Raw genomic sequence first — 26,438 nt, forward strand, 5'->3', positions numbered from 1 at the left:
GTGGTCCCTGTGCCATTCTTTATGGAGCCAAATCTCTAACTTGCCAGTGATAGCTGTTTAAGCTTTGGTTATATTTCTTTGTATTTTTCTTTCCACATTCACCCAAACAGACTGATTATTACATACCTTTCTTTCTTTGTCCTGTCTGCTACTGATAACATTGTCTATACTGGAGCATTCCTGTCTGCTTCATAGGCAGGGCAAGGCATTTGTAAACCACAGTGTGCAGGGTACAGAGGCTTAGATAATCTGTTCCTTAAATAACAAAATGAAACAAGCAGCATTTTTGGAAAATCCTAAAAACAATTCAATTGCTCTAAAATAAATTATAAGTGGTATATCTTCCATCTTGAGACTTTGAGAAGTCAGTATTCCCCAATGAAGACACATATTACATAAAAGATCAACTACATAAGGATATCTCATTTGTATTATGGAAGATTCTTTGAGCACAAGTGCAAGAGGAGAGGACTCTACCCCATGGACACAGGGTGTTCTTCCCCACCCTGGGCAGCTGGGCTTCAGGAAGGATGAAAATGGATCCACAACACAGGTGGCCTCTCTTTCCGCAGATCAGCATTCTGTTTCTCAGATCCACGTGGTGGAATGTGGCTGCCCCACAGCCCCCAGGCGTACACATTACAGATTCCCCATTCAGCAGTCAACTTGCCTTTCTTTCTTTTCTGTTTTTTGAGATGGAGTCTCGCTCTGTTGCGCAGGCTGGAGTGCAGTGGCGTGATCTCAGTTCACTGCAACCCCCACCTCCCAGGTTCAAGTGATTCTCCTGCCTCAGCCTACTGAGTAGCTGGGAGTACGTGTGCGTGCCACCATACCTGGCTAATTTTTTGTATTTTTAGTAGAGACAGGGCTGCCTTTCTATTCCCAAGTCCAAAAGTCTATGAAGAGGGCCAGCGCAAGGGCTCACACCTGTAATCCCAGCACTTTGGGTGGCTGAGACAGGAGCACTGCTTGAGGCCTCACATCAAGTTCCACATCAGCCTGGACAACAAAGTGAGACCCTGTCTCTACAAAAAAAGTAAAATCAAAAGTCTCTGGAGAGAATTGTGTTGGTCCAGCTTGGGTCAGTTTTCCATTCAACTGGTGATGCAGGCAGAGTTGGGGAGTCATGGCTTCTGAAGCCCACACATTAGACTGGGAGCATGTCTCAGAGATGCAAGACTCATTGTGGGCAAGGAGGTGCTTCAAATTAATAGCCTTACAAATCTATTAGAATACATCAATGGCAGAGAGCTTCTAGGGTAGAAGTTTGTACATGCAGGTCAAGGAGAACTAGAGAGGTTGACAAGACATATCTCTGGGGAGAATACCATAGCTTTCACCAATGTTAAAGGGGACCCCAAACCCCCCCCCCCATTAACAACCTTTAAGCCAGCACACACGCATGCGCGCACACACACACGTAACTCATTTTTTATGATGCACAACTATCCTATTAACATGAGCTGAACAATCTAAACCATTTAGTTGTTGGGTAGTACAGAGCTATAGAGGACTGTCTGATATAACAAAATGTGATCGTTAATGAAAAACTGAAAAATCTAAACTTTCATAATAAACAGCCATGAATCCAGCTCTAAGTACATTATACTTTATAAGACCTGATGATGTAAACAGGTTAAATTATAAAAAACAACAACTGCCAAACTAAGAGAAAACTCAAAGAAAAATTTACTCTTAGAATTTGGGAAAGTTTATTCCACATAGATTATTTAATTAAAGTTTGTTTCTTGATTCCATTACAGATTGTTTAATTAAAATTTGTTTCTTGATTCTGTTATATATGGAGACACCATGTGAAAAGGGATGCTAGGATCTGAGTAAAAGACTTTAAAAAAAGGTTTATAGTAAAAACTAATCTTTTATATAACTTTTGGGACCACCTTGAACCCTACTGAAGTGTTATATTTCTTCGACGATTCTAAATTTCATAAAGAATGTCAGGCCGGGTGCAGTGGCTCATGCCTGTAATCCCAGCACTTTGGGAGGCCAATGTGGGCGGATCACCTGAGATCAGGAGTTCAAGACCAGCCTGACCAGCATGGTGAAACCCCGTCTCTACTAAAAATACAAAAAATTAGCTGGGTGTGGTGGTGCACACCTGTAATCCCAGCTACTCGGGAGGCTGAGGCATGAGAATCACTTGAACCTGGGAGGTGGAGGTTGCAGTGAGCTGAGATTGCGTCATTGCACTCCAGCTTGGGCAACAAGAATGAAACTCCATCTCAAAAAATAAAATAAAATAATAAATGCCAGTTTTTCCGTGTGTATTATATTTAATATGCATTGCATTTAAAATTTTTTTTTAATTGTACAGGTAACACATGCTGATTGGTAAAGTATCTTGTAATCTGCACGACACACAGGTATAATCTTCCACATCATAATGTCCTCTCCTAAGGAGCTACTTTAAAAGTTTAGTTACATCTTTTTCTTCTAAAACTTTTTTAGAAAAAGTAAACGGCTTTACTAAAAAGCCATTTTTAGTAAAGATCTATCATATGATTTATAAACAATTTAAAAAATTAATTTTCAGGTGTTAGCAGAATTTTCAATTCCTCAAAAACTTGTCAATGTGATTTTATTTTATCTATGTCTCATTTACTTTTCTGTAAGTAGATATAACTTTTCAAAAAGATAGTCAATTCCCCAACTTTTATGTCGTTCTTCAAAAGCATCAACCTTCTCTAGACAATGTATATTGCATATTTTACCTGAAACAAGAAAGAGTAACATGTTAAAATACTATGAAGAATGACATCAGGGATTCTTTTAAAAATACTTAAAATTGACTGGGTGTGGCAGCTCACACCTGTAATCCCAACACTTTGGGGGGCCGAGGTGGGTGGATCACTTGAAGTCAGGAGTTCATGACCAGTCTGGCCAAGATGGTGAAACCCCATCTCTAATAAAAATGCAACACGAGCTGGGTATGGTGGCACATCCCAGCTACTTGGGAGGCTGAGGCAGGAGAATCGCTTGAACCTGGGCGATGGAGGTTGCAGTGAGCTGAGATTGCACCATTGCACTCTAGCCTAGGCAACAAGAGTGAAACTCCATCTCAAAACAAACAAAACCACAGTGTATACTAAAGGTTTTTCTCTTCTTTTTAATCAAAACAAAGGAATGCTAAGGGCAAATTTCCTGAACTCTGAATTGTTATTATCACTTTTAACTCCCAAGAGAAAAATAAATACACCACTGGGCACGGCAGCTCATGCCTCTAATCCTAGTACAGTGGGAGACCAAGACAAGAGGATCACCTGAGCCCAGGAGTTCGAGACCAACCTGGGCAATGTGGTGAAACCTCATCTCTACAAAAAATTACAAAAATTAGCTAAGCATTGTGGTGCATGCCTCTGGTCCCAGATACTTGGGAGGCTGAGGTGGGAGGATCACTTGTGCCCAGGGAGGTCGAGGCTGCAGTGAGCTGTGATTGCACTTCTGCACTCCAGCCTGGGTGACAGAGCAAGATCCTATCTCAAAAATAAATAAATAAATAAATAAAAATATACCATCTCTCTAGAAAAGTTCAAATGCCTTTAACATAAAGCATATAGCATATATACAGAGCATATTTACAGAGATTAGTTCCTTTTCTAAGATAAAACAATTTTAAATAAAATGGTCTTTATCTTTTACATTTTATAGACATACTCTAGATACTAATATACTAATAGTTCACAACAGATTTTTTTGGTGTGTTTTTTTTTGTTTTTTAGATGGAGTCTCACTGTTACCCAGGCTGGAGCGCAGGGGCACAATCTTGGCTCACTACAATCTCTGCCTCCCAGGTTCAAGCAATTCTCATGCCTCAGCCTCTCAAATAGTTGGGACTACAGGCACATGCCACCACACTGGCCTAATTTTTGTATTTTTGTAGAGATGGGGTTTCACAATGTTGGCCAGGCTGGTCTTGAACTCCTGGCCTCAGGTGATCTGCCCACCTTGGCCTCCCAAAGTGCTGGAAATACAGGCATGAGTCACCACGCCCAGCCTAAAAGAGTTAACTTGACTTTATTTAAAAAGTTACAGCGTAAGTCCACAAACTTACCAAACAACCTTTCAATTTCAGCATGTGGAACATAAAATGGTGGACCTAGGTAAAAGAGAAATAAATTCTCAGTTTATTTCCAATGACCTAGGTGTACTTGTTCTATATACAATTCTCAGTTTATTTCCAATGACCTAGGTGTACTTGTTCTATATACCACTTCGTTATCCAAATAGGTGATGATGTGGCATGTTCTTCTCATTCTTCTTTTGCAAATCTCATACTGAATAAATACATTGGCTTGCTGAGAGGATGGCAATGTTACATACCCATCATATCCATCTTTAGCTTCGATGAGACAGCTAAGCCAGTCAAGAGACTTAGGCTCATTGAAATCAGAGTGGAGTCCATCAGCAGATTCCTTTGGGGCTTCAACCATCTTCTAGTATACTAATTTTCTACCAACCCCTGCACTTACCCACATTTTATACACCCCTCCTGCTCTGCTGCAGGATATAGACTATAAGGAAGCCGAGCTTCCACCCCCTTCTAAGAGCAGTAACCTCAGCCATCCACCTCCAGACAGGGCCTGCTGTATTTTCTTCCCAAAGGTTCTTTGTTAGGGCTCCTATTCATGAATGGAATTTAAATCAGATTAGCAGAGCTAACTTCTGCCTCTATTAATTTCTATTTCCATTTGATTGTCTCTGATTTAATTAGGGACACTAGGTCTCATCTTTCAATGAGTTTTTTAAGACCTCAATTTATTCAAGCAGAAACAAAATACTAGCTGGGCACAGTGGCTCATGCCTGTACCGAGGAGGGCAGATCATCTGAGGTCAGGAGTTCGAGACCAGCCTGGCCAACATGGTGAAATCCTGTCTCTATTAAAAATACAAAAATTAGCTGGGAGTGATGGCATACACTGTAATCCCAGCTACTTGGGAGGCTGAGGCAGGAGAATCGCTTGAACCTGGAAGGCAGACATTGCAGTGAGCCGAGATCAAACCACTGCACTCCAGCCTGGGCCACAGAGTGAGACTGTGTCTCAAAAACAAAACAAAACACAACAAAACAAAAAACAAAATTATAACATATGTAAATACTTAAAAAACAAGCATGTAAAAAAGCTCAGTTGAAATTCAAAAAGTGATTCTTACAAATTAAAAGTCTACATATTTCTCCCTTTACAAGTCCAGCCATGACAAAGGTTAAGTTTCAATGTTCGAATGCATTAAAATGAGTCCAGGAGAAAACATACCCCCAACAGATTCAAAACAAATAAAAGAATGCAATAGATAGATTTTAAAACTTCAGAAATTAAAAAAGGACAATAATTTATAGCTTTTCCTGCACAACTCCTACATCCCCATATTCACTTCTCACCCCGGGCTTGTGTATGTGAAGGCCTCCGTCCAACACATCACTACCACTTGGATGATATGGATATGCAATATCTATCCAACCACATTCCTCCTTCCTCCCAATAGGGCTCATGAGATTTCTCTTGTATATCAGGATCATCCACTTCCCCCCTTTCTCCAGTCTGAGTTGTGAATGGTAAACAAAATGGGAAAGGAATACAGGAAAATCATGGACAATATAGGAAGAGAAAAAATTCTTATAGTTCCCATTAGCCAAAACTGGAATTACCTCCATGTATATACGCAGTATGCTTCCTGTGAGATAAATTAGGAGAAAATAATGCTTTTCCATGTCAGAGAATTTATATCAAGAAACTAGGCAACTAGTAAAAGGAAAAAAAACAAAACCCAACAACTTTACCTGGATGTTTAGTTGGATCATAAGACAAAACACACAGGAGATATTGAAACTTCTTTCCCAGGAGGGATAACATTGTATCTGCATAGCTAAAAGAACACAAGAAGGTATTCGTTACATTTCTCTACACAGGCAAAGGCTGGAGGGACAAAAGGCAGGGAAGGAAGCCAGAAGTTACTTTCGCTGATATTACTGAGTTTAAATTCTCCTAATAATCACAAGAGGTTGATTCTCATTTTAAAAGTGAGAAGTGGGTTTAGCAAATTATGGCCCCTGCCTAAGCTGGGAATTGGTCCAAATGGGAATCAAATCGAGGCCTGCTTCCAGAGCTGATCAGAGCAGAAGACATCACATAAGGTTGGGTAGAGGCTCCTGGCCTGAAGAAGTACTCGAGGGCCTGCTTGGATGCCTGTGTGCTTGAGGGCAGTGGTTTCTAGACCAGGCTGGGTGTCAAAATCACCGGGGTGCTTGTTGAAAGAAAAGATGCCCAAGCTCCATCCCCACAGACTGATGCAGTCAGTTTGCCATGGGGCCTGGGATGCTGCAATTTAACAAATATCCTGGGTGACTGGGACCCCTCCAGGGGCCTTATGTAAGAGAAAACACAATTCTTTTCCTCTATTAATTAGAGAGAAATGAGAATAACAAGCAGGTAAAAAAAAGGTGGCATGAAATGAAAGCTCTGCAAGTGTGGCATAAACCATGAGTGCAATGGAACTGTCCTTTGACAGCCAGGTCTGATTGGCTCAGAGAGGGAAGCTGATGCTAACAGGACCCATCGATGGACTGGGCAGAAGCCAGGGCTGGACCAGGGACAGACGATGAGTTGACCAATCAGATGACTGACTTGGAAATTGAATTAAGAGACCGAAGAGGAATTGCTAATTAGCTGTGGTCCTACTGAAAGTTGGAGCTTTTCTGTTGTATGGTGATTGGAGCAAGGAGGCTGAAGGTTGAAGGCAAGTCAGTTATGTGGGAATAAAAATGGAGGAAGCTGAGGGATAAGGAGAGGACAGGAGATGCATGCAGGGAGGTAGAGAGGCCACGAGAGACAGGTCAAGGACAAAGATGGACACTCTTCCCCACACTGAGGAAGGAGCCTGCGCTCTTGGCACTCCAGTTTCTACAGAGCCTGGCTAGACTATGATCTGTGTCCAGAGGTCTGTGAGAAGTTGGGGAGGCAAGTGTGGAGATTAGGAGTGTGGACTCTACGAGATGCCCAAGCTCAAACCCTAGTTCCTCTACTCATTTATTTAAAAAACATTTATGGCCGGGCGCGGTGGCTCAAGCCTGTAATCCCAGCACTTTGGGAGGCCGAGACGGGCGGATCACGAGGTCAGGAGATCGAGACCATCCTGGCTAACACGGTGAAACCCCGTCTCTATTAAGAAATACAAAAAACTAGCCAGGTGAGGTGGCGGGCGCCTGTAGTCCCAGCTACTCGGGAGGCTGAGGCCGGAGAATGGCGTGAACTCGGGAGGCGGAGCTTGCAGTGAGCTGAGATCCGGCCACTGCACTCCAGCCTGGGCGACAGAGCGAGACTCCGTCTCAAAAAAAAAAAAAAACAAAAAAAAAACATTTATTAAGCTCTTACTAGGTGCTAAATATATACTATGCCAGACACTGGGGAAATAACTGACCTCAGGTGATCTGCCCACCTCAGCCTCCCAAAGTGCTGTGTCTACTCTTGGTCTGCACTTGGTGACTTTCAGTTTGCTTCCCACTGCTTGGTGGATTTTACCATGCCAACCAGAGCCTGTAGAAGGACTAACCTCTAAGGAGTGGATGAACATCTTTAGGGAGTGGGAAACACCTACAAATTTAGACATTAGCAGATCAGGTTTCATATACAAATGTGTCTTATGGAGACAGAGGTCTCAGTGATATTTTGAGTTGTTAAAGGACACTGATGTCACATGGGAAATGCAAAGCAGACACTAGACATGTGATGTGGATGTTTGGGAGAAAGAACAGAGCTGGAAATGTAAAGATTGTCAGAGCAAATACCATGTATAATCTGTTCAGTTATTTCCCCTGCTTCTGGCATAGTATGTATCTAAAGCATCGCAGGAACTTAGTAAATATTTGTTGAATAGCTGAATGAAAGTAACAGAATTGATCTTTAAAGATTTGATTTTTCAGCCAGGCGTGGTGGCTCATGCCTGTAATCCCAGCACTTTGGGTGGCCAAGGCGGGTGGATCAGCTGGGGTTGGGAATTCGAGACCAGCCTGACCCACATGGAGAAACCTACTCTACTAAAAACCGTCTCTACTAAAAATACAAAAAAATTAGCCGGGTGTGGTGGAGCATGCCTATAATCCCAGCTACTTGGGAGACTGAGGCAGGAGATTCGCTTGAACCCGGGAGGCGGAGGTTGAGGTGAGCCGAGATAGCACCACTGCACTCCAGCCTGGGCAACAGGAGTGAAACTCTGTCTCAAAAAAAAAAAGAAAGAAAGAAAGAAAGAAAAAAAAAAGATTTTATTTTTCTCTCATAAAATGTTTTTTTTTTTTTTTTTTTCTTTCTGGTAGGACAAATATTGGCAATTTTTGGGTGAGAGCAAAAGGCTGAGGATGGTGGTCCCTTGAGGAATCACAACTTTTAGGCATGCAAGGAGGACGGGAGTTCTGGAAAAGAGATAAAGGAGGAACAGTGACAAAGAGGGGGAAACAGGAGCATGAAAATTAAGATGTGGCATGGTCTAATTTAAAAAGGTTAGGTTTGGCAGTAAGCCTTACTGATGAAACAATTTTTTAAAATAAAAATTGTATTTCACTGATGTAGAGCCTAACTTGTTTTTATATAGTTATTTATTTTTTTGAGATGGCGTCTTGCTCTGTCACCTAGGCAGGAGGGCAGTAGCACAATCTTGGCTCACTGCAACCTCTGCCTCCTGGGTTCAAACAATTCTCCTGCCTCAGCCTCCCAAGTAGCTGGGACTACAAGCACATACCACCATAGTCAGCTAATTTTAAAAATATTTTGCAGAGGTGGCGTCTTGCTTTGTTGCCCAGACTGGTCTCAAACTCCTGGGTTCAAGTAATTCTCCTGCCTTGGCCTCCCACAGTGCTGGGATTACATGTGTGATCCACCACACCCAGCCCACACAAAGTGTTTTGAACAATACCTGGCATAGTGCAAGTGACCAATAAGTATTACCTGGTAATATTAGTGGAGGTGGTGATGATTGTGTTAGTATTACAGAAATATTCCCATTTTGCAGGAGTAAACCAAAGCTTAGAGAAGTGGCATACTTGGACCAAGGCCACACAGCTTGAAAGTGATACAGCCACAAGCCTTATAGCCTTATACCCAGGTCTCTGTAGCCAAATCCTATACTTTTTTAGACAAAGCTGGTATTAGATTTAGGTTTTTATAAATTCCAAATATAATAAGCTATTTCAAACTCATAAAAGTGTAGCTGATTTTCTAGAACCCAGAAAAAGTATAGAATACTAAAAAATTAAGAAGGCTAAACAAAAAAAGAAAAATTACTTACCGTTTGCGATCACCTGGATTAATGGCAACTAATGCTCCTCTATCCCAAATCATGTCAAATTTGCCAATATTTGTCCTACCAGAAAGAGAAAAAACATTTTATGGGAGAAAAATCAAATCTTTAAGAAGATGAACAGCGCCCCCCATGGTGCATGCTGGTACTTCAAACATCGTCAAGATACTAGGATCTCACGTCGCATTTCCTCATAGAGTCCATAAGGATGCGTGGACCTGAGTGTGGAGAGCTGTCCATCCCCTCACGGTTTTAGGGGCCTGTGGCAGCAGCCTCCCCACTCTATTATGATTTGGGGACATGAAGAAAGAACAAAGGACAGTGTGCAACAATTCTGCTCCCAGCCTCTGGCTCAGGTATCAGGGACTTTCAGGAAATGAGCTCTTATCTCCCTCGGCCACTTGAAATTCATTTCTATTATAGGCCCAGCTGCAAGGTAGAAGACACTGTCTTACTCACCTTTCTTTTTCCCTAGCTGCCTCAGTTTCCCATAGTTTGGGAGCTAACCAAAGACAAAACACATTAAAGTGTGCAGACAAGAATGTAACAAAAATACATGCAGAACAGACATTCAAAAAAATGCTTTGTGGGCCGGGCGCGGTGGCTCAAGCCTGTAATCCCAGCACTTTGGGAGGCCGAGACGGGCGGATCACGAGGTCAGGAGATCGAGACCATCCTGGCTAACACGGTGAAACCCCGTCTCTACTACAAAATACAAAAAACTAGCTGGGTGAGGTGGCGGGTGCCTATAGTCCCAGCTACTCGGGAGGCTGAGGCAGGAGAATGGCGTAAACCCGGGAGGCGGAGCTTGCAGTGAGCTGAGATCCGGCCACTGCACTCCAGCCTGCGCGACAGAGCGAGACTCCGTCTCAAGAAAACAAAAACAAAAACAAAAACAAACAAAAAAAATGCTTTGTGGATGTTACACAAGCGGAGGAGAGTGATGAAGAGACCTCCACTCCCATGCCTGCACTGCTTGGCAAGCATTCAAGTTTTTTAAAGTGCAGATGTAGTATTCAACCTACCTGGGAAAATCAAAAATGCTGCAACAGTACAATGAAATGTTCCCCGAAGAACTCTGTAATGAAATAATGAAAACAAAAATTTTTTTTTTCACTTAGTACTTACTTGAATAGTCAAGAAAAGAGGGCCAAGCAAAGCAAAAGTTCTAGGGAAAGAATGTGTTAATAAAACATAATTAAAGTAAATAATTTTACTGCACTTTATTGGCACCTTATTTTTTCTTTTAAAACCTGTGTGAGGTTCTTTTGGGCCAACTCAGAGGCATATCACAGAGGACAACCTTGAAGATCAGTTGGCTGTTATTCACTTCAGAGCTTGCTATAAAATTCTAGCAATGTTTCCTCGAGCAGAGTGATATTTTTACTCTGCTAAAGATAAATCTGCAGGTCAACCAGTTACCAGGCAGGGTGGTACTGAAAAGTCAGGTATTTTAAGTTATTCCGGAAATGTGCAATTGTGCTGATTCTTCCATTTTTGCTCGTTCATTCAGCCAATGAGCATTTATTTGCTGAGCGCCTAGTAGACAAGACAACCCAAGACACCTGGGTTCTAGACAGATTTGAATTAGACACAGTCTCTGACCACAGTGAGGACAGACTAGAGCAGAGAAGCATGGGCACAGAGAAACATTACAATCCAGAACGGCCTGCTCTGTTATGGTTCTGTGCCTGTGAACTATGTGAACATAAGAGGCGGAGCAGGGGCCTGCCTGGGAGCATCAGGGAGACCAAACAAAAGGTGACTTTTGGCCAGGTGTGGCAGCTTACACCTGTAATTCCAGCACTTTAGGAGGCTGAAGCAGGCAGATCGCTTGAGCCCAGGAGTATGAGACCAGCCTGGGCAACATGGCAAAACTCCAACTCTACAGAAAAAATTAGATGGGTGTGGTGGCACACGCCTGTAGTTCCAGCTACCTGGGAGGCTGAGATGGGAGGGTCACTTGAGCCCAGGAGGTCAAGGCTGCAGTGAGCTGTGATCATGCCACTGCACTCCAGCCTGTGTGACAGAGTAAGACCCTGTCTCAAAAACGAACACTTGGAGCAAAATAATCCTAAGAAATAAACAACAACAACAAAAATCAAGAGAACAAAACAAAAAAGAGGTGACTTTTGAAAGGGTGACATTCTAGGGTGTGGTCTGGGGGTGCACTCCAAGAGGGGGCAATATAACATAGACTTTAGGATCCTGGGAGCTGGGATGAAGGGCAGTGTAGGAAAGGTGTATCAGCGCACAAGACTGCTAGATTTTATTCTGAAATGAGGTCCCCACACAGGTTTACAAGTAGAGGAGGAAGGGTCTTTGACAACCAGCCTGGGATCACTGGGTCAGCCCAGAGACGGGTGGGCCTGGAGGCAGGAGAACAGCTGGATCTCAATTTTGCCTACAGATTGGAATCAAGGGGAGCTTTAAACAGTACTGATGCCAGGGCCCCACCCCTAGAGATTCTGACATAACTGGCCTGGGGTAAGACCTTTGGATTGGGAATTTTTATAAGATCCAGAGATGATTTCAAATGTGCAGCCTGGACGGGGAACTGCTGCTCCAAGAGGGGCCTGGAAGCAGGACTAGCCCTCTTTGGACTGAGTAAACTCCTTGGATTCTCTAATGCTTTGAGAATGGGGTGGGAGGAAGATGTGAAATAAAAAATACCATCGAGTTTCCTACTGATCTGAGCAAGAATTTTTTTGTTTGTTTGTTTTTGAGACAGAGTCTTACTCTGTTGCCCGGGCTGGAATACAGTGGTGTGATCTTGGCTCACTGCAACCTCCACCTCCCAGGTTCAAGTGGTTCTCCTGCCTCAGTCTCCTGAGTAGCTGGGATTATAGGCACACATCACCACAGCCAGCTAATTTTTGTATTTTTAGTAGAGATGGGGTTTCGCCATGTTGGCCATGCTGGTCTTGAACTCCTGACCTCAAGAGATCCACCCACCTTGGCCACCCAAAGTGCTGGGATTACAGGCATGAGCCACCACGCCCAGCTGAGCAATTAATTTCAATATTTAGAAAAGAGTACTTTGTGAGACACTGAGTATACAGATGGACGATAGATCCTATATGACAATACAACTCTGACCCCACAACTGATTCAGGAGTTAAGAAGAAATTACTTAGGCAGACAGTGAGGGTATGGAAGGTTTTCCTCTTAATGAAAAGCAGCCTCAAATCATTTTTCTTTCTAACAAAGAGCAGCCTTTAAAATCGAGCTGCAGACATAGATGCCGGCAGTTTGTCCCAATCATGTTCAAAATGGTGGCTCTATCTTCCCTTCTCTGCCAGCCACCTGTACAGTAAGAAGCAGACAACATGGCGCCAGCCAAGGGAAGAGTTCATTTGCATAATAAGATTAGGGCGGGGAGACCAGCCTTCCCAGCATTTTATGTAAACATCACACTTGATCGAACCAATCTGTGAGCCCTATGTAAATCAGACACTGACTCCGCAGGCTGCACTATAAAATCTGGTGGTTGCACACCTGGCAGGTTTTTTCCGCTCAGAAGTCCCTTCTCTCTCACTAGAGAGAAAGTTGTTTTCTTTTCTTTCTCTTTTTTTTTTTTTTTGGCTATTAAACCTCCACTCCTAAACTCCTCGTGTGTGTCTGTGTCCTAAATTTTCCTAGCACAAGACGACGAACCTGGGGTATTTACCCCAGACAAGGTAGCTGCTTCACAACCTCTGCAGTGACTTGGTCAATGACTGCCAGCTTCCCTAATTTTTACCATCACACTTCTTCCATTTTAGGACCAGCCAGAGAAAGGCAAACATGCTCTCCAAACCAATTACATAGGATGTTCCATTCCTAGTTGCCCACCTCCAGCTTCCCTGTGCCAACAGCCTCCCATTGGCACATGCCGTGAGTTTTACTTTTGTCCCCTGTAAACCTTTCCCACTCCTCTGCCTGCCTTTGAGTCTCTGCCAAACCGATTCCCTCTGCTTGTTCTCACTTGGGTAGTGTTTGTTTATTTACAGTGGATCATTCTGCTCATAGCAGAAAGACCACTCCCAAACCTATCATTTTCAGCCCAAACCCCACTCCATGCTTCAGACATAAAACCTTTGCCACTCCACAGGTCCCTTAAACTCATCATCTCTAGAAAAAGATTCGTTCTTTCTGCCCTTCTCATTTATTATTGACCATCCAGCCAGTTATCTGAGCCGGAAACGTGAACTCATTGCTCCTTTGGTCCTCATTCGGTCACAGAATCCTGTGGGTCTATCGTAAATGTTGCTTTAATCCATTCTATCTACTCTCTATGCCCCATCACTCTCCTCGCTCAGGGATTCATGATGTCTTTCCTGGACCACTGCCACAGCCTCCTGTCTGGTCTCTCTGCCAGGAGGCTACTTCCCTTCAAATCGCTTCCTATGAGGCCGCTTGGGTGACTGAAGTAGTATCTTCCCCAGGTGTCCAAGGCCATGGACCCAGGCCCTGCCTGATTACAGCTCTATCTGTCACCATGCTTCAGGAAGCACTGCCAGGCTGGACAAGTGTAACTCCTATCTCTTTCCTTAATACCCTATGTCTTTACACTTAGCTCCACGCATTACAAATAGCTTTGTCCCTGTTTCTCTTCTCTCTGAAACTAAGAGATTCTTTGGCGGGGAGGGTTGGGGTGGGTGGGGGGTGTTATCTTTATCTCTTCAATGTCTTAGGCGGGGTCTGGCACATGATAGATTCTCAGAAAATGCATGTTAATAAAAATAAAACGTAAAAACTTAAGTACAGAAAGGCTTTGACCTCAGCTTTTATATACATGTCTATATCTGTTTAGGTAGCTATCACTTATATTTTTAAGCCCTTGCTCCTGATACTATATAATGTCTAGGATGAATCCGTGTGCTAAATAGGAACCACTGGACACATATATAGTATCCTTATAATACTCATGCTGAGAAAAACTTTTGTGGGGATATGGATACAATTATTTACCCAAACCAGAACAAACCTTAAATACTTTGGCTCCAGGAATTTCGGTGATTGGTTCTTCTGTGTAAGAAAGATTCTGCTCTGTAAAAAATTCTCGTATCCCAAGTTCACTGATTTCCACACCAATTACACTGTGTCCCCGGTTTGCAAACCTGCATAAAATCATACATTTACACTTAAATTATGTTTTCAAATGACTAAATAGAGGGTTATATTGGAGTAAGCTTATATTTTCTTTAATTTAAAGGAATTTATATGAATTCAGGTTCACAGGGTTTCAAAGAACATGCAGGAAAGCAGATCTATATTATTTTCAAACCTTATAAAAATTCTGAAAAACTGACTTATATGACCTCAGGAAACAATAAACATTTGGAAAATTATATATATCTTTTTTTTAATGTATGGAACGGTTGGAATATGATTATAGATATGTAACTTAAAATACTGATTTAATACAAATTGATTTGACTAGAGGAAATGCTTTTCAATTTCTCTAAATCAGTACTGCCCATTAACATTTTCTGCAATGATGACAATGTCTGTATCTGTGCTGTCCAATAAAATAGCCATTAACCACGTTGGCTCCTCGTGATTGAGGAACTGAATTTTAAATTTTATTTAGTTTACATTTAACTAGCCACATGTGGCTAGTAGCTACTGTACTGAAGTGAACAGGTCTAGAACATTAGCACTCATTTGTATACTAATCTTGTAGTTTCCATTTGCTTAAAATAAACACTACCCAAAATTTGTATATTTTATTATATACAACAGCATTTTCCTGGTAATTTTATCTGTTTGTTTATTTATTTATTTATTCATTTTTTGAGACGGAGTCTCACGCTGTCACCCAGGCTGGATGGAGTGCAATGACGCAATCTCGGCTCACTGCAACCTCCACTTTCCGGGTTCAAGCAATTCTCCTGCCTCAGCTTCCTAAGTAGCTGGGATTACAGGTGCCTGCCACCATGCCCAGCTTTTTTTTTTTTTTTTTTTTTTGAGACAGAATCTCACTCTGTCAGCCGGGCTGGAGTACAGTGGCACAATTTATCAGCTTGCTGCAACCTCCACCTCCTGGGTTCAAGCAATTCTCCTGCGTCAGCCTCCCGAGTAGCTGGGATTACAAGTGTGCCCCACCATGCCTGGCTAATTTTTGCATTTTTAGTAGAGACGGGGTTTCACCATGTTGACCAGGCTGGTCTTGAGCTCCCGACCTCAGGTGATCCACCCACCTCAGCCTCCCAAAGTGCTGGGATTACAGGAGTGAGCCACCACACCCGGGCTTTTCCTGGTAATTTTGAGGAATATTTTTTCCTCAAAAAAAATTTTTTTTTTTGAGATAGAATCTCCCTCTGTCAGCCAGGCTGGAGTACAGTGGCACAATTTCAGCTCACTGCAACCTCCACCTCCCGGGTTCAAGCAATTCTCCTGCCTCAGCCTCCAGAGTAGCTGGGATTACAGGTGTGCCCCACCACACCCGGCTAATTTTTGTATTTTTAGTAGGGATGGGGTTTCACCACGTTGGCCAGGCTGGTCTCGAACTCCCGATCTCAAGTGATCTGCCTGCCTCAGCCTCCCAAAGTGCTGGGATTACAGTCCTGGTAAGTTTTATAATTAACAGAATTCAGTCTCAGGATCTTGGACTCAAGAGAAAACAGTACCGGTGGCACAAATACCTAGGACAATTATGATTTTATGTCAAGTGAAATAAAAACATAGTTCTGCTATAATACAACATGTGCCTTCCTACAATCACTGCACTATGCTAAATCACGCAATAAAAATCACCAGGCTGGTGGGGAAAGTGAGGGCACAGCATTTAAAATCTTTGTCAGTGCCACATTGAAAAACAAAAACAGGAAGCTAATAACAACAGTTTTACACATGTTAAATGGTTGAGAAATAGATAAATACTACAATATGGGACTTTACTGTGAAAAAGACCTCATGCTTACTGAGGTAGCTGAGGGATGTTTGTGCATTCCTTGTATTCATACATGGCTCAGTTCAACTGGGTGCAGTTTTCTGCTTTTACCTAAGGCTTCTTATAGATGAAATCACACACAAGCAAATGTGAAATTTATTTCATGTTCAAATTGTTCCCTAATATATCAATTGAGTTAGAATTCAGTTTTGAAACAAGTATAGCAGGACTGACTGTACCTTTTATCTACAAAAGAGTACATACTTTCAATGTGGGCAGAGCATGAACTGTTGAGTTGTAAAATGAAACATTAATAAATTGTCTTTCATCTTTCATATTTCCTAGGATATTTGTAAACATACAGGGAGTTTTAAAATTCTCCATACATTTTAAAGTTACAAAATGTAAACAAAAATGTTATTCAAATTGGCTGCATGTGTTTTTATTTCTTATTCAAAAGATGGAAAAATGAAGCATAGCCTACTACAACATGTAATAAAAACAAAATAAGACCAAGTGCGGTGGCTTATGCCTGTTATCCCAGCATGTTGGGAGGGAAAATCTCTTGAACCCAGGAATTCAAGGTTGCAGTGAGCTATGATTAAGCCACTGCACTCCACCCTAGGTGACAGAGTGGGACTGTCTCAAAAAACCCAAAACCAAAACCTAAATATCTTAAACATTTTGTTTTAATGCTTTTTGGCCTTAGCTCATGATCAGTTTTCCTATTCACATCTGATGTCTGTATAGACCTCAATACATAGATCAGTTACATAAATGAAAAATCATCCACTACCATAACTTCTTACATGTAATTACAGTAGCTCAGTTCGAATATATATACATATACATAAAGCTGTATTTACATATATATACATATATATACACACACATATTTTTGGAGATGGAGTCTCGCTCTGTCACCTGGGCTGGAGTGCATGGGCTCACTGCAACCTCCGCCTCCTGGATTCAAGCAATTCACCTGCTTCAGCTTCTCAGGTAGTTGGGATTACAAGCGTGCGCCGCCACGCTTGGCTAATTTTTGTATTTTTAGTAGAGACGGGTTTTCACCATGTTGGCCAGGTTGGTCTCGAACTACTGACCTCAAGTGATCCGCCCACCTTGGCCTCCCAAAGTGCTGGGATTAAAGGTGTGAGCCACCGCACCTGACAAGTTCCGATATTTTTTGTAATTTTTTAAAAATGGCTTTAGACCCCAAATATTCAACAATCACATTTAATTGGCTATTTCATACCATTTTCCTAATGTTGCCTCAGAACCTGTTACATTGTTACCATTTATGATGACAATGCATGACAATCTGTTTATAGAGTTAATATTTTTTTGAGGGTAGTTTTGAAAGTAACTATTTCTTCTGGCTCAATGAATTGGTTAAAATACAGGCGTAATAATATAGTTTAAATATTCTCAATTTCACAGAAATCGAAGACCACACTTGAATCTTAAAGTCATAGCAGCCCTCTAACAAAGGCTCTCAGCTACAGTTGAATGTGTGCTGGCTGCAAAAATTCTATCATCTCTACTTGAAAATCAACTCCCAAAAAATACATGCATACTCTGTGTTAGTCACCGATATTTATATTCAGAATAGACCATTTTAACGTTATTATATTTCACATTTATTAATCTTTTAGTTTTAATTTATTTTTTGAGGCAGGGTCTCACTATGTTGCCCAGACTGGTCTCAAATTCCTGGGCTCAAGAGATCCTTCTGCCTTGGCCTCCCAAAGGGCTGGGATTACAGGTGGGAACCACCACACCTGGCACATTTACTAACCTTTTCATACATTCTTTTTTCTTTCCTGCTCAATGATCAAAGTTCTCAACATTCAAGCTTATAAATAAATGCATATCCTGGCAGGTATGATTGTGTCTATATATTATCATTACAACAGAGTTCTGTGTAGAGAACGATGTCGAGGTGACTTTAGGGTAACTCACAGTGAAAGTGGCTTGTGAAAGTGAATTCTCTTTGTAGAGAATGACTCACAAGAAATACCTTCTTAATCACTGGTTTTATAACAACGGTTCATGATAACAGAAACTCCTGTGTTCCCTGGTGGGAGGGGAAGGTTGAACTGAACTGTGGACTATGAACATTGTCCTGCCAAAAAGCTGTAATTCATTTTGAATTTCTCTGTCCACCACCATTTCAAATATCTAAAAATTAACTTAGCTAAATTCCTAAACCACCTACAAAAACTGAACCACATACAAGGATCCAGGAAATGTAAGAGGGAAGGCTGTTTTTTTCTCCTCACATTGGCTCCAAACTGATTTTTTAATTTTGAAACTCAATCCAGAAAGACTTCATACCTGTTTCTGTTGTTTCTTACTGTTTGAGAATATTATTTCCAATTATATACCCATCACTAACAGAAACATAAGGAATTCCTGTGTATTTCCTGAAAATGGAGTTTCTAAACTCACATCCTGTTAAATCACCCAAAGAATTCATCATTAAGACAAGATAATTCTGTTAATGTTTATCTGCTCATACCATTTCATCTCAACCGCTTTTCCACAAAGAGGGAAAAATACCCTCAGTCCACTCTCGCCTTTGAGAAAAGTATCTAAATGCTTCTTTAACAGCCTGAGGAGGGAAAAAAAAAAAAGTTTTCAGGACAATTGTATCATGGGTGAATACTTTTCATTCATTATCTCACTTAACATTCCCAACAACCTTAATAAGCAGATGCTATTAATTATTATACTCTCCAGCTTACATATGAAGAAACAGGTAACTTGCTCAGACACCCACTCAGTCAGTGGTAAATCTGACTTACACCCAGGGCTCTCCTGATTAGTAATTAAAAATAATTTTTTTCTTGGGTATTTTTTGAGAATTCTTTATTAATTCTCTAAATATATACTATTTTGGGGGTGATGGAGCCTCTGGAGCCATGGATTTTTCAACATTCATTTCATGGTAAGTTCTCTAGACATGGACTCAAGTCTCAGAAGTAAACCTGAGAAGTGTAACTCTTGTAGTTTCTTGTAATTTCCTCTGTGGAGATGTGGCTCTTCTAAGGTCATCCACACGACAGAAATAAGCCAATGTTTCTGGGATGATGATGATGATGATGTCATCTCCTGGGGAGATGGGCGTGGCTGCCCAGAACAAGCAATGTCTATAACGACCACTTTACTCAGCACTGGTCCCATGATTTATTTCTGCTATGAAGACTACTACTATATTGCACAACATCCTAGCTCACTTTTTAATTTCTTGCAACTTTTCTTCTCCCACCGTAGAGATAATTCTTCAGCATCTGAACACATCCTATTGGAAAGCAAAGTCAGACACTGCTGGTTTTCGGTATAAAGAACTGTAAGCATAAACATTGCCTGAGTACCTGTTGCAGGTATAAATATTCATGACTAATACACAGATGCTGCAGGGATCAAAGAACATATTTTAAAAATCTAAGATGTCATCATTCGTAAGTCACACCATTATTTACACACTGTGGGAAGAAAAGACACTGCCAATTAAACTACATCATGCCATAGATGCACTGTGATTCAGGAGACACAAAAATGTGAAGAATTAAATGTGCATCTGAAAAATTAGTCAAATAATGTGTACTTATATGATTATTTCTATCTCAAAGTCAGTTTCTGATAGAACATTTCTCTATTATATACTCAATATTTCTTACTGATGTCCTTGTTCCAGATGAAAAGCAGTTTTGCCGTTCACCCACTTGTCTTGCCATTCTTCCAGAGTTAGTACTTGGTTTTTCTGTACCTCAGTATCGGAGTACTCTTCGATGTCAAGTGAAGTTCTTGAACCATCCATAGTTTCATAGACACCTTTGTCTCACAAGCATATGTCTTCCCTGCCTAAGTGGAAAATATTTGCAATTTTGTCATTTAAGGTCATTGGAATTCTACTGATGAGCTAAATGAAAACCTGTTATTCTTAGCAGTATGACTTTTAAAAAAATATTTCTTTCTTTTTTTATTTTTGTTTTTACTTTTGAGACAGAGTCTCGCTGTGTCTCCCAGCCTGGGGTACACTGGTGTGATCTTGGCTCACTGCAACCTCTGCCTCCCAGCCTGGGGTACACTGGTGTGATATTGGCTCACTGTAACCTCTGCATCCCAGGTTCAAGCAATTCTGCTGCCTCAGCCTCCCAAGTAGCTGGGACTGCAGGTGTGTACCATCACGCCCGGCTAATCTTTCTTTCTTTGTTTTTTTTTTAGAGATAGGGTCTTGCTCTGTTACCCGGGCTGGAGACCTTGGCTTACTGAAAGCCTCAACCTCCTGGGTTCAAGCGATCCTCCAACCTCAACCTCCCAAGTAGCTGGGACTTCAGGTACACACCACCACACCTGGCTAACTTTTGTGTGTATATATATATATATGTGTGTGTGTGTGTGTGTGTGTGTATATATATATATATTTTTTTTTTTTTTAGAGAGATGGTTCTTATTTTGTTGTCCAGACAACAAAGAACTCCTGGGCTCAAGGGATCCTTCTGTCTTGGCCTCGCAAAGCCCTGGGATTACAAGTGCGAGTCACTGCACTTAGCCATTTCAGCATCCAATAAAAAGTGATACAAAAAATTATTTTCAGTGCGCCTGGTGGTAGAGGCAAACCCCTTAATACACATTACAAGAGATAGTTAAATAAACTGAATTATATCTTAATACAAGTGTTTCCTCTCTCTCACGCCCCAATCATCCAGATTTCTGTGACCAAATGTAGGGGTTCTTCCCCCAGCACACCACATATTGGACACCAGTTGGGTATCTTCTGATTTAATTTTGAAATTACCTACCTGGAGATAGTGTCAGATCTGTATGTTGGGAGTTCAATCCCTACGACTTCCCTCCTCACTTAGACACCAGTCGCAAGTCCAGGTCTTGATCGGCTTCAAGTTGGGGTTCCCACACCCTCCACTTTGGGTTTGCTTAATTTGCTACAGCAACTCACAAAACTCAGACAAATACTGAGTTATCTTTGCACATTTATTATAAAGGATACTGCGGAGGATTCGGATGAAGAGATGGGTTAGCTGCAGGTACCTTCACCTGTTCAGCTATTAGGAGGCTCTCCAAACCCCATCCTCTTGGGTTTTTATGTAGGCTTCATCACGTAGGCACGATCGTACTTACTCCTAATTCAACTCTAAATTCTGCCAATTGTCCCAATTTCCTATCAATACGCTCTCAGTCTCTCCAGTCATCAGCTATACTATCAGTATCATCTTGGAGAATTCTCTCCTGGAATCTGCCCTGACTATTCTCTATTCCTAGCTTTTTGGGATCTCTCTTCATCATCATTCTGGAGATTTCCTTCTTGGCTAAATCTCCAGCTTTATTTCACATCTTCCTCTTTTTTGTTGGTGTTGTTTTTTAGTGACCACCCTTATATTGGTGAAGCCCAACCTCCAGAGCTTCCTGAAAAAGCGCAAGGAAGAAAAATACTGTTTTTCCATTCGGTTAGACTTTCTCATCCTTGATGTATAGCTCTGCTGGGTATCAAATTCTTGGTTAGAAGTGTGGGGCCATAGGGTGTTGGCACCCTAAAGGTTTTCACTAAACAGTGAAAAATCACGCCCACCTCAGCCTCCTGAGTAGCTGGGATTACAGGCGTGCACTACCAGGTCCAGCTAATTTTTGTGTTTTTAGTAGAGAAGAGATTTCACCACGTTGGCCAGGCTGGTCTTGAACTCCCGGCCTCATGTAATTCACCAGCCTCAGCTTCCCAAAGCGCTGGGATTCCAGGCGTGGGCCACTGAGTCTGGCCATCCCTCTGCTTTTTTTATTTCTCCTTTTGGGACCCCTATTATTTGTCTCTAGAATCTTCTGACGTGGTACGGTAAATTTCTCATTTTTTCTATTTTTCTGTATCTTCATCTTTTCGCACTATTTTCTCAAAGATTTACCTTAATTCTTATTTTTAAAACTACTTCTTCTTTTTTTTTTTTTTTTTTTTGCTATCAATCACGCGGTGCTTTGGGCGACCAAGGCAGGATGATGGCTTGAGGCCTGGAGTTTCAGACTAGCTTGGGCAACATAGTGAGACTCCCATCTCTACAAAAACAGTTTTAAAATTTGCCAGGCATGGTAGTGCATGCCTGTAATCTTAGCTACTTAGGAGGCTGAGGCAGGAGGATGGCTCGAGCCTAGGAGTTCGAGGCTGCAGTGAGCTATGATGGTGCCACTGCACGCCAGCCTGGGCTACAGATCAAGACCTTGTCTTAAAAAAAAAAATAGAATAGGCTCTAAAATGAATAAAGGCAAAGAATGTGGGTGGGGCTTATATTGTAGGGTGATGTGAGGGTATTTCATTTGGAAACCTAGATGTATTTATTTATTTATTTTTTAGAGGTAGGGCCTCACTCTGTCACCCAGGCTGTAGTGCAGTGGCACAATACAGCCTCAAACTTCTGGGCTCAAGTGATCCTCCTGCCTCAGCCTCCAAAGTAGCTGGGACTGCAGGTGCACAACCCCATGCCTGGCTAATGTCTTTAATGTCTTTGTGCTAGTCAGACTTTCCATAGATGGATCTCCCAATTCCTGTCTTAAGGATTCTGTTGTTGGAGCCACTGTTATATACTCATATAAGAAAAGAAGAAGCAAAGTAGGCGAGGGTCCCAGTATCCAGTTTGCTGTACTCAATTAATCCTCATGTTTTCTGTATGTTCCCATGCTCAACTGTGTATTGTATCTTCTCAGTCTAGACACTCTTTGTTTTACCCTTTCCAGAGAATAAACCCCCAAAGTGTGGTGAGATGCACACACTCGGTTGCAAGAAGTTGAGAAAGGGATCTGGGAATTTGGCCTGTTCTGAACCAGCATTTCAAGCAATCCTTCTTGTTTCAACCATACTCTCACACTTCATGGAGGTACCTGGTGCTGCTAATCCTGAGCATTTGGGGATTCTGTAATGCAAACTGGGCTGCTCAATGGCTTTCCTCATTGCTGGTTTAGAATTCAGCTTCCTTGAAGTTGCAAAATCCTTTCCCACTTGTCTGTTTGCCTTTCCAAAATTTTATTAATTTTGTCTCTCCTGTCCTGGCTATCCTAGTACTTTATGCCTTTAAAAAAAAAAAAATCCTGTTACTTTCAGGAGGCAGCAAAAACAGACTAAAGTAGATATTGAACCATAGTTTAATATCCTATCTCTACTCCACACATTTGTATTTTCAAGTAATTTTCTGCAGCTTCTTTTTTTGCATGGGAAATGCACACTAAGGAAACTGATAAAAGACATGTACAATGTAAACTAACAATAAAATTCAAAGCCTCTCAACTGGCTGAAGGCACAGTTTCTTCCCTTTCCTTTCTTTTTTTTTTTTTTTTTTTTTGAGATGGAGTTTCACTCTTGTTGCCCAGGCTGGAGTGCAGCAGTGCGGTCTCGGCTCACCACACACTTTCTTGGCTAACGGGACCCCCAGAGTAACCTTGAAAACTGAGTTCTGGGCCAAGAGTAGATAGAATGTCAGATACAACTCTATATCTCCTCTCCTACTAACCACAGTTAGGCTTTGTTTCCTAAGGGCTTAAGGGAAACCAGCCCTTTCAGAAGATTCTACTATTGATATCAACCACCCCCCTGATGCTGCCCCTCCTTTTGTGCCTGATAAGAAATCACAGACCACAGACTGGTTCTGGCCAGTCTACTGAGAATGCACAGTAAGGGTTTTTCTGTCCTCTGCTTCACCTTTTGATGTAAGAGAGCCAAAAACTCCATCCATCCTGTGATCGTGGTAACACTGCCATTTTTTGTGCATGGTACCCATGAAGCTCAATTACACATGGGTACCTTTCCTCCTTTCATAAATATTCATGAGTCATCCTACAGCTTACTGAATATGTATATTTGGCCACCTTCCTCAGCATAAATTCCTGTTCCCTTTGCCCCTCCCTGGAAGGGTCAGTTTCTGGCTTCTGGCCTGAGGCTACACTTTTCAGCCTGTGAGAATGGCCACTCTACAGTCTGAAACCGTTCATGAGAAAAAGATCTCCTTTCTAAATTAAGAACTTCTCATTCTTTAGCTGACAGACCATAACTGCAGATCCATCTGAATGTATGAGGAAAATGCCTGTTCTTTCAATGTCAACTTTGCAATATTAAGGACAATATAACACCATCATTCCAACATTCCCTTTAAATTATCAGTGAAACTAGTTTGGATTATACTAGCATGCCATTATTGGTGGGTCTAATTTAATGATTAATCTGTGAAATAGCAAACATTGCATAAAAGCATGTATTTCAGGAAAATTTCCCCTTTTGTTGCCAAATTTGGCCTCAGTATGGTTAGGATATAGGGAGGAGGCATTTCTCTCATTACTTGGGAACATGAATTCACTTCTTATCAAAGACTTGTTGACAAATGGCTTCTGCAAGACCCTGGTGGTATCAGGAGGTGACTCTCAGAGTTTTCTGAGAAGTCAGTGGAAAATTTCTGATTTATATTGGGTATAGAAAAGCAAAATAATGTTACAGTTTTCTCATCTTCATTTTCATTCAGAAACTCTGGAACCTAAATTCAAGGCTTCATAAAGCAGTTCTCTACTTAAAAGAGAAGCATAGGCCGGGCGCGGTGGCTCAAGCCTGTAATCCCAGCACTTTGGGAGGCTGAGACGGGCGCCTGTGGTCCCAGCTACTCCGGAGGCTGAGGCAGGAGAATGGCGTAAACCCGGGAGGCGGAGCTTGCAGTGAGCTGAGATCCGGCCACTGCACTCCAGCCTGGGCGACAGAGCCAGACTCAGTCTCAAAAAAAAAAAAAAAAAAAAAAAAGAGAAGCATAATCTTTATCATAGTGCCACAGCAGCTGGAGTAGCACAACTCTATTGCTTTCACACAAACTTGAACTGTCTAACAAAATCATGCACATAATTTAATCACGTCTTAGCTGTTTGTTTTTGAGACAGGGTTTCCCTCTATCCCCCAGGCTGGAGTGCAGTGGTATAATGACACTTCCATCTCCAACACTGGGGCTCAAGGAATCCTCCCACTTCAACCTCCTGAGTACCTGGGACTACAAGGGTGTACCACCATGCCTGGCTAATTTTTAAATATTTTGTAGAGACAGGGTCTTGCTATGTTACCCAGGCTGGTCTCAAACTCCTGGGCTCAACGTCTTAGCTGTTCTAACAATTTCTCAGCATGGACTCCACTTGTACACACCATTTCTAGAGAAATAAAGTTTATTGCTATAATAAAAAAAAAGTGCACATTACAAGAATTAAGGAAGGGAAATTTCACAATAATTCGTGCCCACAAACAGAAAGTGTAGATGTGCTCCTTTGGTCATACAAGTCCTCAAGTTGTTCTAGTCTCCATTCTCACCTTTTCAAAAGCATCTGCTATAGTTTTGTTTTTAAATTTCATAAAATTGAAGAGAAACTTCCCTAAGGTGCACAAATCTTAAAAGAGTATGACTCGGTGAATTTTTTACATATGCATACACCTGTGTAACCCACCACAGAACAAGACAGAATGTTTACAGCACCCCAGTTTCCCACATCTCCAGGGAATCACTCACTATTTGGCAGTATTTCTCTTTTTCTAAAAATCATTAATACACCAGGCTGGGGCAAAAACCAAGAGTCCGTTTCCATAAAAAAAAAATTTGAAAAATTAGCCAAGCGTGGTGCAGCGAGCCTGTAGTCCCAGTTACTGAGGAGGCTGGGGCGGGAGGATCAATTGAGCCCAGGAGTTTCAGGTTACAGTGAGCTATGATTGTGCCACTGCACACTAGCCTGGGCGACAGAGGGAGACCCTGTCTGTAAAAGAAAAAAGAAAAAAAAAAATTAAAACACACCAATGCTTTGGACACACTTTAAATATTGGATCTTGGATTCAGGTCATTTATTGTCCAATCTCGTTCTTCCCAGTTTCCACTTCAGCCCTGAACCCCACTTCACAGGCCTGATTGCTGGGTTGTCTACGCTTGTAAGAATTCCTGGGAGCCCTAGCACAAGCGCATACACTCCTAGCAAATCGTTCCGTTTCTCACCCGCACCCTCCGCCCCCTAGGGAGCCTACCTCGCTTACAGCGCGTTGCCAGCCTTTGCCTCCGCCACCGCCGACGTCCTCCGGAGCCAGTCTAGGTCCGCGCCAGCCTCCGCCACCTCTCTGCGCCCCGCCTCCGCCCGCGCCCCGCCTCCGCCCGCGCCCCGCCTCTTTCCCGCGCCCCGCCTCCGCCCGTGCCCCGCTTCTTTCCCGCGCCCCGCCTCTTTCCCGCGCCCCGCCTCTTTTCCGCCCCGC

The 26,438-nt window shown here is 42.1% G+C and overlaps 1 protein-coding gene across 1 annotated transcript; it reads right to left on the minus strand.

The window, feature by feature from the left end:
* Window positions 1–403: 403 nt before the first annotated feature.
* TPMT (thiopurine S-methyltransferase) lies at window positions 404–26,353 on the minus strand. Its single transcript, XM_009204488.2, has 9 exons — window positions 26,217–26,353; window positions 19,867–20,050; window positions 18,705–18,797; window positions 14,276–14,408; window positions 10,332–10,384; window positions 9,295–9,369; window positions 5,798–5,883; window positions 4,073–4,117; window positions 404–2,732 (listed from the first exon to the last, which is right to left on the minus strand). The coding sequence occupies exons 2-9, from the start codon at window positions 20,004–20,006 to the stop codon at window positions 2,620–2,622; spliced, it is 738 nt and encodes a 245-aa protein (XP_009202752.1). The 5' UTR covers window positions 20,007–20,050; window positions 26,217–26,353; the 3' UTR covers window positions 404–2,619.
* Window positions 26,354–26,438: the final 85 nt, after the last annotated feature.

This window comes from Papio anubis, chromosome 6, assembly GCF_008728515.1.
Source record: "Papio anubis isolate 15944 chromosome 6, Panubis1.0, whole genome shotgun sequence".
Taxonomy (NCBI): Eukaryota; Metazoa; Chordata; class Mammalia; order Primates; family Cercopithecidae; genus Papio; species Papio anubis.

Bases quoted from the DNA above. Each gene is read 5' to 3' on its own strand.
- TPMT (XM_009204488.2), bottom strand. From the start codon at position 20,006: ATGGATGGTTCAAGAACTTCACTTGACATCGAAGAGTACTCCGATACT. The intron at 18,798-19,866 runs GTAAGAAATATT...TTCCCTCCTCAG, and splicing joins CATCTGGAACAAGGACATCA to GCTGTTAAAGAAGCATTTAG. The intron at 10,385-14,275 runs GTTTGTTCTGGT...ATTTCATTACAG, and splicing joins CTGGAGCCAAAGTATTTAAG to AGTTCTTCGGGGAACATTTC.